Genomic DNA, 8,773 nt, shown 5'->3' with positions numbered 1-8,773 from the left:
TTTGATGGATATTGTTGCCATAGTTGGACTGTTGTTCATGGCTGTATTATTAATTAGCTGTGTTTGTACAGAACAAATTTGTTATGTGCATGTTAGAATTTGTTTTTTTACATTAAATTAAGTTATTGTTTCCCTCTCATGTATCAGGTAACTCTGAAATTAGCAATGGCTTGAATTTCCAAGGGGCCTCAACTTAACAATTAAATGTGCACCTCATGCATGCACGCAAATTAATAATGTTGGTCTGGTGGCAAGAGCAGGCAATTGGTCTTCAGGCTCATGGGATGAAATCCTGGACCCACTGAATTAAATGGGAGTTTTGCCATTGATTTCAATGGGATCAGGATTTTCCCCCTGGTTTCTATCCCTGGATCTGCTACTGACATGTTGTGTGACCTTTGGCAAGTCATTAACTTTATCTGCCTTCACAATTTATAAATTGTGAAGCACTTTGAGATCCTCAGATGAAGAGTGCTATAAAGCTGTCATTGAAAATCTGGGAAGGATAAAGCCTTTATTCAACATCAGAAATGCACAGTGGGTAATTGACATACTTATGAAAATCCTAATATGGTTTTACTTCTCATCACATTAAATCAATTACTTTTATTCTGTGATCTTTTATAGTTTCCTTAATCCAGTCCACAGCGTAACCTTTCATCTTCAATTGATCTTTCATAATTCTTGTGTGCCACTAAAAGTCCAGTACCGAGTCCCAAGTGTAAGAGATCCTTTAAAAACAAACAAACAAACAAAAAACTAACCAAACATATTCATCATTGAAGTCCCATTGGGTGACAGCCTTGATACTGTCTATAGCCTGTAATTTTATACTGGCTAGTGGACAAAAGCACTACTGCTCTCTGCTGGCTGAATTGTAGCTGTTTGCATTCATATACATGATTGCTTCTCCTTTGACTATCTGGATCACAATGGGTAAGGGCCAATATAGCCCCTATTTTCCTTTAATTTAAGCAATAAAACATGAATCACAGAACACCCAAGTGGAAGTCATTCACAAAATACTTAATCTTTATTAAAATAATAAAGCTAGAGTCTCTCTCATCCCACTTGTATACATTGTGATAACTAACCTGTTTGCTACTGGAATGACTCACTGCAAAGCATATCTAACAATAGAGGCCTGAGATCTATCCCTATTGTTGAGAGTGCAGCCAGAGATGTATTACGATATCATGATGCGTTTAGGAATATATAGCATTTGTTATGCTGCACTTACCGATTGGCAAAGCAGATCAAGTCCCCTGCCTCTAGCAATTGCCAGTAATACAACGTGCAATAGCCTGTGCTGGTGGGTGCTAACTCTGGAGTTCAATTTGTAGTTGCTCCTCTGCACCTCTTGTTCTAAAGCACTTCACCCTCCATAGATGCTGTCTAGCAATTATTTGACCTACCAGTGAAATGGCAGCTCTCTAACATCTCAAGAAACCCACACAACTTAGCACAGAAAAAAGAAGGGAGAATTTAGGTAGCCGAGTGTAATAATCTATCTTGCAATTTGGCCAAGAATTGTAATACCCACAAGTAGTGAGGACCTCTGTGTTACATCTCATGTAAAAGACAGCACAGTGCCTTCTAACCTCATGCAGGGCTTCAGACAGAGACAAACACTTACAAGATCTCTATCAAGCATTCTTACAACTACAATACCCACCTGCTGAAGTGAAAAAAACAGATTGACAGAGCCAGCAGGGTACCCAGAAGTCACCTACTAAAGGACAGGCCCAACAAAGAAAATAACAGAACGCCACTAGCTGTCACCTTCAGCCCCCAACTAAAACCTCTCCAGAGCATCATCAAAGATCTACAACCTATCCTGAAAAATGACCCCTCACTCTTACAGATCTTGGGAGACAGATCAGTCCTCGTGTACAGACAGCCCCCCAACCTGAAGCAAATACTCGCCAGTAACCACACACCAAAAACACTAACCCAGAAACCTATCCTTGCAACAAAGCCCGATGCCAACTCTGTCCACTTATTTATTCAAGTGACACCATCATAGGACATAATCCCATTAGCCATGCCATCAGGGGCTCATTCACCTGCACATCTACCAATGTGATATATGCCATCATATGCCAGCAATGCCCCTCTGCCATGTACGCTGGCCAAATCGGACAGTCTCTGTGCAAAAGAATAAATGGACACAAATCTGACATCAGGAATCATAACATTCAAAAACTGGTAGGAGAAAACTTCAACCTCTCTTGTCACTCAGTAACAGACTTAAAGGTGGCAATTTTGCAACAGAAAAGCTTCAAAACAGACTCCAACGAGAAACTGCTGAGCTTGAATTAATATGCAAACTAGATACCATTAACTTGGGTTTGAATAGAGACTGGGAGTGGCTGTGTCATTACACATATTGAATCTATTTCCCCATGTTAAGTATCTTCACATCTTCTTGTCAACTGTCTAAATGGGCCATCTTGATTATCACTACAAAAGTTTTTTTCTCCTGCTGATAATAGCTCATCTTAATTAATTAGCCTCTTACAGTTGGTATGGCTACTTCCAGTGTTGTCTGTATATATATATATATATATATATATAATCTTTTTACTATATGTTCCATTCTATGCATCCAATGAAGTGGGCTGTAGCCCACGAAAGCTTATGCTCTAATAAATTTGTTAGTCTCTAAGGTGCCACAAGTACTGTGAGCTCGTCCTGTTCGTGGAGGAGCAGTGTCACGGCAGCCGGTCCCATGCGCCCCGTTGCCCCATCCACTCTCCCGTTGCCCCCCCTCGTGCCCCGCTCGTGTGGCAGGACAGGGTGGAGTTTTTGGGGAACATTGCGTTGGGATCAGGAAAGCAGGTTGGCTGTGGGTGCCGGCTCCTGGGTCCCGAGGAGAGACGGGTCTGCCCTGCGTGTGATGCTCTAATAAATCTGTTAGTCTCTAAGGTGCCACAAGTACTCCTTTTCTTTTTGCGGATACAGACTAACATGGCTGCTACTCTGAAACCTGTAGTAACTCAGGGTGACAGCCACTGAATTGCCAACAGGAAGCATTTAAAGTATGGCTTGGAAAGTCACCCATCCAAGTACAGAGCAAATCCAGCCTTACTGTGTAGAGTGACAGGCAGGGGCAGTAAAACTTCTGCTGGCAGCCTGAGTGGGGCTGTGATCTCTGTGTGACCCTTTCCTCCTGTACCTGTGTACAGGCCTCTTTCAGCTCTTTTACACTCAGCCTGTGCTCCGAGACAGAGCTGGAAAAGGTGAGCGAAGTGGGTGTTGCTTGCTGGCCTGCAAAGACAGCAGCCTAAGCAGCAGAGATGAAATTGGCAAAGTGTCACCCACAGTAAGGAAAAGGAAAACGGTGTGTGTGTGTGTGTGTGTCCAGGTGCTGCCCTTTGCTCCGAGCTGAGGTGTCCTGCAAAGGAAGGGGAAGGGCCAGGGAGATGGGAGGAGATGATGCCTGTGCGAACTCGTCGGTGCTCCTGGGGCAAGACACTCTTACACCTCACACCTTCCTCCTCCTCCCCCCAGCCCACCCCAGGGCCCCCTTCCTAGGGCCCCGCCTCTCTCCTCCTCCCAGCCCAGGGCCCCCTTCCTAGCTCCTGCCCCCCAGCCCGGGGCTCCACCCCCAAGCCCTCCCGCTCCCTTGCCCACCTTGTGCCGCGCGCTCCGTCCTGGGCTGGGCGGGGCCTCTCGCGTCTCCTCCTCCTCCCGCCCGCACTGTGAGGCGGGGCGGCGCGGCCCGGCCCGGCCCCTCCCGCGGCGGAGCGCTGGCTGGCTGAAGGCGGCCGGGGGGATGTGAGTAGCTGACGCGATCCAGGCCGGCCCGGGCCTTGTTCGGCAGGCGGGGCCAGGGCCGGCCCCTCCCGGCGTGGCGCGGGCCTCGCACCCTGAGTCGGGGACAGCGGTTGTGGCGCCCCCACCGCGCTGCCGGGAGGGAGGGCGCGGGCCCGGGGCTGCCGTGCCCCAGGGCTGCCGTGCCCCAGGCCTGGCAGCCCGGCCGAGGCCCGCTGCGGGCTCCATCAGGGCCCCCCATGGTCGCGGTCTCCGCCCCGTAGGCAGGTGCGGTTGACTCAGAGCCGGTCCTGGCCGGGCTGGCGGGCACCGGCCTGCATCGCCCCGGGGGGCGGAGCCTGGCGGGGACCGTCCTTGCAGGTGACGGCAGCGGGATTTGAACCAGCCCAGGAGACGCCAAGCGCCGGCTTCCTGCCGTAGGCCCCCACTCCCAACAGCCCTCTTACCTGCCCCGCCCTAGGGAGACGCTCCCTTGCTGCTCCCCTCCCAGCTTCCTCTGCACCCGCCTTTCACCCCTGGACCACTCCAGGCATCTTGTTTCTGCAGCACCCATCGCTCCAGAGTCTCTCTCTTTCCCCTCCCAAGTCAGTTTCCTCCACTTGTCCAACATCCGCTTCTTTTCTCTGACCTGCTTCACGGTTTTATACCACAGTCTCTTGCACAGCTCCTGGGGGAACAGCCTTTTTGTGTTGCTCTGCTTTTATCCATGGGCTATCTATTATTGTAGCTCATCTGACCATCCAGCTTTCCTCCCATCTCATAATCTCTTTTTCCCTTAGCTGTTATTCTTGACATTATTTTAATAGATGTAGTCAACGTGAAATCCACTCAGTTCTAAAAATGAGTTAAAAGTAGTTTCAGATACTACAGCTGCTCCTGAGGAGCTGTTCATAAATTAAGTAATACATTTTTGGTGATTTTCAAGACCATTTATAATACTTCCTAACACTGGAAATAAACATGCAAACTTAAGGACCCACCCACTCCTAAAGCTTTAAGTAATTTATGGAGAACCCAAGAGTACCCTTACCAATTTTTGTGGTTTTACAGCAGGATGGACTGATATCAATCACCATTTTAAATTATGATTTGAAATCAAGAAACAGGAAACTTTGATTTAAATAATTGATTTTAATTCGTTTTTCCATTTGTACTTCTCGTTTTCCTGAAGAAAGGTTGAATCTCATTGGCCAATAACCCTTAAAACAAGTTGATGTGCAGCTAAATATAGCTTTTACACTAAATTTGGTGCTTCATTTTGCTAAGTAGGAGGATACACCATATCTATACACATTTATTTAAGCAATATATATAGCTTAACATATATTTATTCAGATTCTTAATTTTTACCATTTTATTATGTTAGAAAATGAGAAATGATGCATTTATTATTTACTAGATTTATTTGTGATTTGTGCCAACCTGCAATTGGATGGAAATTGGAATACAATTAAAAAAGCACAAAACCAGCATTTTAAAATTATTTTTATTAAGTAAACCAAACTGCCTTAAATGTTTTGGATACATAAGAACAAAAAGTAAGTTAGCAAAATATGTTTTGCATTGAAAATAAATAATTTATTAATTACAGGTATTATCGTAGTTAGTGAATTGAACTGATTGTTTCTGGTCACCGTGTCCTTCAAGACTTTAGAATGAGTAGATCTCATCCTCTCACAGCTTGTTTTTATTCATAGATTGGAAGAGGAAACAAGCTTTTGTTCTTTTTAAGCTCCCAATTGGTTTTTTAACTCTGTATGAATTAATCTTTGAACTAAACGAGTTGAATAAACTGAAAAGAAAAATGTATTCTCTCTACTACTGTCAAAAGCTGGTTGTAGCACTTCAACAAACTTTGGTTCCGCGTGCTTAGCTTAGTGACTTTCACCAGTTCAGGGATTTGACTTTCTTTTAAATTTTGGCAGCAAATGTATTGTTTAATATTTTCATTATTTAATGTACATGATTTTAATAGAATATAGTAAGTTTAGCCTTAACATTAGTTTTCCATAATTTCAAATTTAAATACTTTTCTTTTAAAAATAAACAGTTAATTTAAATAAAAAAATCCATTTTTTAAAAAATGATTTTTCATCCATCCTGAATTACAGCCATATTTTCTTGAGGTTTTTGTGTGTGTTTAATTTCTCTCCATTGTTATGTGAAAAATAACCCACACAGACAAAAGGGAGAACTGATTATAAAAAAGTGGTGTCCGATTCTGGAAAGAACCCTTTCCCCCAATATTTTTCCTGTTATCTCCAGGAATTGTAGATATTAATTTTAACTATAGTAGGTAAAATATTTGTAGACTGAGGTATGATTTTAAAAAAATGTTCTTTTAATTCTGTAAGAGGTATAGTTTGTATGAAAGACAATAGAACAATCACATGATTCTGTAGTCCTGACTCAGGAAGAATTTCTTACAATCTCTGTGGAAGTTTTGTGTGAATCAAGACTACAGTTTGGACCCTAAATTTCCAGTGTGTTTTGTATTTCCATAGAGTTTTAGGTTTGGTTGAGCATCTTTCCTTACTTATATGCCTAATGTGTAGGGACAGTACATTTTGATTTGTATTTAGAAACAAAACTTTGAAACTTGAGCCCAGTACATCAAAATAAACTTTAGATTATGTCAAGTGAAAAATTGGACCTACGTTTTAAAATTTAAAATGGGTTAGTGTTTAATCAACTTGGAGAACGGTGGAACAGGTAGAAATGGAACTCAGTTTTGCCAATAATTGAATTTAGTGCTGGAATGAGTTAATGTACATAATCATTTGCATCGTCTTTGTGTGTTTTGACATATTGCTTCAGTCAGGTGCTTGGACATGAGTAGGGCCCTACCAAATTCACAGTCCATTTTGGTCAATTCCATGGCCAGGGGGTTTTAAAATTAGTCAATATCACATTTTCAGATGTTTACATCTGAAATTTCACGGTGCTGTAATATGTGTGGTTGCAAGGCAGTTGTAGGAGAGTCATAGGATTGCCACCCTGACTTCTGCCCTGCTGCTGGCAGGTCTGTTGCCTTCAGAGCTGGGCAGCCAGAGAGGGAAGCCTGCTAGCCAGGCACTCAGCTCTAAAGCCAGCGTCCTGGCCAGCAGCAATGCGAAAGTGAGGGTGGCAAAGTTTGGTGGGGTGGGTTACCATATGTTTGGTTTTTCCAGCAGTCTCCCATCCGAGTGGAGGAGATGACAGCTGGAGCCGCAGCCTCCCCCACTGCTCTTTCAGGCAGAAGCGGCTCCATCCCGCTCCCTGCCCGGCTGCCAGGGACAGCAGCCAAACATGCTGGAGGGGAGGCACAGGGAGAGAAGGACAGAGCCCCCTGTCCCTCCCTGCCCCCAGCAGGCCAATTTGGGGGGCAGTTGACACCCCCCATACCCCTCTATGCATCGCCTCTGAGACAAGGTTTTGGAACTAATTAATACATTAAACAGTAATACGTCACTAGGAACAGATGGTATTCATCTGAGAGTTCTGAAGGAATTCAAATGTGAAATTGCAGAACTATTAACTGTGGTATGTGACCTATCACTTAAATCAGCTTCAGTACCAGATGACTGGAGGATAGCTAATGTGATGCCAATTTTTAATAAAGGCTCCGGAGGTGATCCTGGCAATTACAGGCCAGTAAGCCTAACTTCAGTACCAGGCAAATTGGTTGAAACTATAGTAGAGAACAGAATTATCAGACACATAGATGAACACAATTTGTTGGGGAGGAGTCAACACGGCTTTTGTAAAAGGTAATCATGGAACACCAATCTATTAGAATTCTTTGAGGGGTCAATAAACATGTAGACAAGGGTGATCCAGTGGATATAATGTACTTGGACTTTCAGAAAGCCTTTGACAAAGTCTATCATGAAAGGCTCTTAAGCAGAGTTAAGGAGCCATGAGATAAGCGGGAAGGTCCTCTCATGGATCAGTAATTCTTTAAAAGACAGGAAATAACAAGTAGGAATAAATGGTCAGTTTTTAGAATGGAGAGAGGTAAATAGTGGTGTCCTCCAGGGATCTGTACTGGGACCAGTGCGGTTCAACATATTCATAAATGATCTGGAAAAGGAGGGAAACAGTGAGGTGGCAAAGTCTGCAGATGCAAAATTACCCAAGAGAGTTAAGTCCAGAGCTGACTTCAGAGAGTTACACAGGGATCTCACAAAACTGGGTAACTGTGTGAGAAAATGGCAGGTGAAAGTCAATGTTGATAAATACAAAGTAATACATATTGGAAAACATAATTCCAACTATACATACAGAATGATGCCGTCCAAATTAGCTATTAACACTCAGAAAAAGAATCTGTGAGTCACTGTGGATAGTTCTATGAAAACATCTGCTTAATGTGCTATGACAGAAAAAACTAATGGAATGTTAGGAACCATTGGGAAAGGGATAGCTAATAAGACAGTAAATATCATAATGCTGCTATATAAGTTCATGGTATGCCCAAACCTAGAATACTGCATGCATTTCTGATCACCCCATCTCAAAAAAAGATATACTAGAAAAGGAAAACGGTATAGCAAAGGGTAACAAAAACAAGGGTATGGAACAGCTTTCATATGTGGAGAGATTAAAAAGACTGGGACTGTTCATCTTATAAAAGAGGCAATGGGGGGGATATGTTAGCCTATAAAATCATGAATGGGATGGAGAAAGTGAATAAGGAATTTTTACTCCTTCACATAACACAAGAACCAGGGGTCACCCAAAGAAATTAATAGGCAGCAGGTTTAAAACAAAAGGAAGTACTTCTTCACACAACGCAGTCAACCTGTGGAACTTGGCCAGTGATGAAGGCAAAAGCTATAACTGGATTCAAAAATGAATTAAATATGTTCCTGGAGGATAGGTCCATCAATGACTATTAGCCAAGATGGCCATGGTTGCGACCGCATGCTCTGGGTGTCCCTATGTCTCTGACTGCCAGATGTTGGGACTGGATGATGGGATGGATCAGTTGATAATTGCCCTGTTCTGTTCATTC

At 43.4% G+C, this 8,773-nt stretch overlaps 1 protein-coding gene across 2 annotated transcripts in view; it reads left to right on the top strand.

Annotated features, from left to right (window-relative positions):
* The first annotated feature begins 3,664 nt into the window (after positions 1–3,664).
* Positions 3,665–8,773, top strand: part of HDAC11 (histone deacetylase 11) — a 69,987-nt gene continuing 64,878 nt past the window's right edge. The window contains exon 1 of one of the 2 annotated variants that reach the window (XM_084633064.1): positions 3,665–3,780. In XM_084633064.1, the coding sequence (XP_084489190.1) occupies positions 3,779–3,780 (2 nt within the window). In that variant the 5' untranslated portion in view covers positions 3,665–3,778. Of the gene's footprint in view, positions 3,781–3,871; positions 4,138–8,773 lie in introns of those variants that run through there. The other variant, XM_084633065.1, reaches the window with a different exon arrangement.

Source organism: Lepidochelys olivacea (assembly GCF_965140295.1).
Source record: "Lepidochelys olivacea isolate rLepOli2 genome assembly, chromosome: 7".
NCBI classification, from domain to species: Eukaryota; Metazoa; Chordata; order Testudines; family Cheloniidae; genus Lepidochelys; species Lepidochelys olivacea.
The sequence above is the reverse complement of the archived record's forward strand: the minus strand, read 5'-3'. Positions and strand labels throughout refer to the sequence as shown.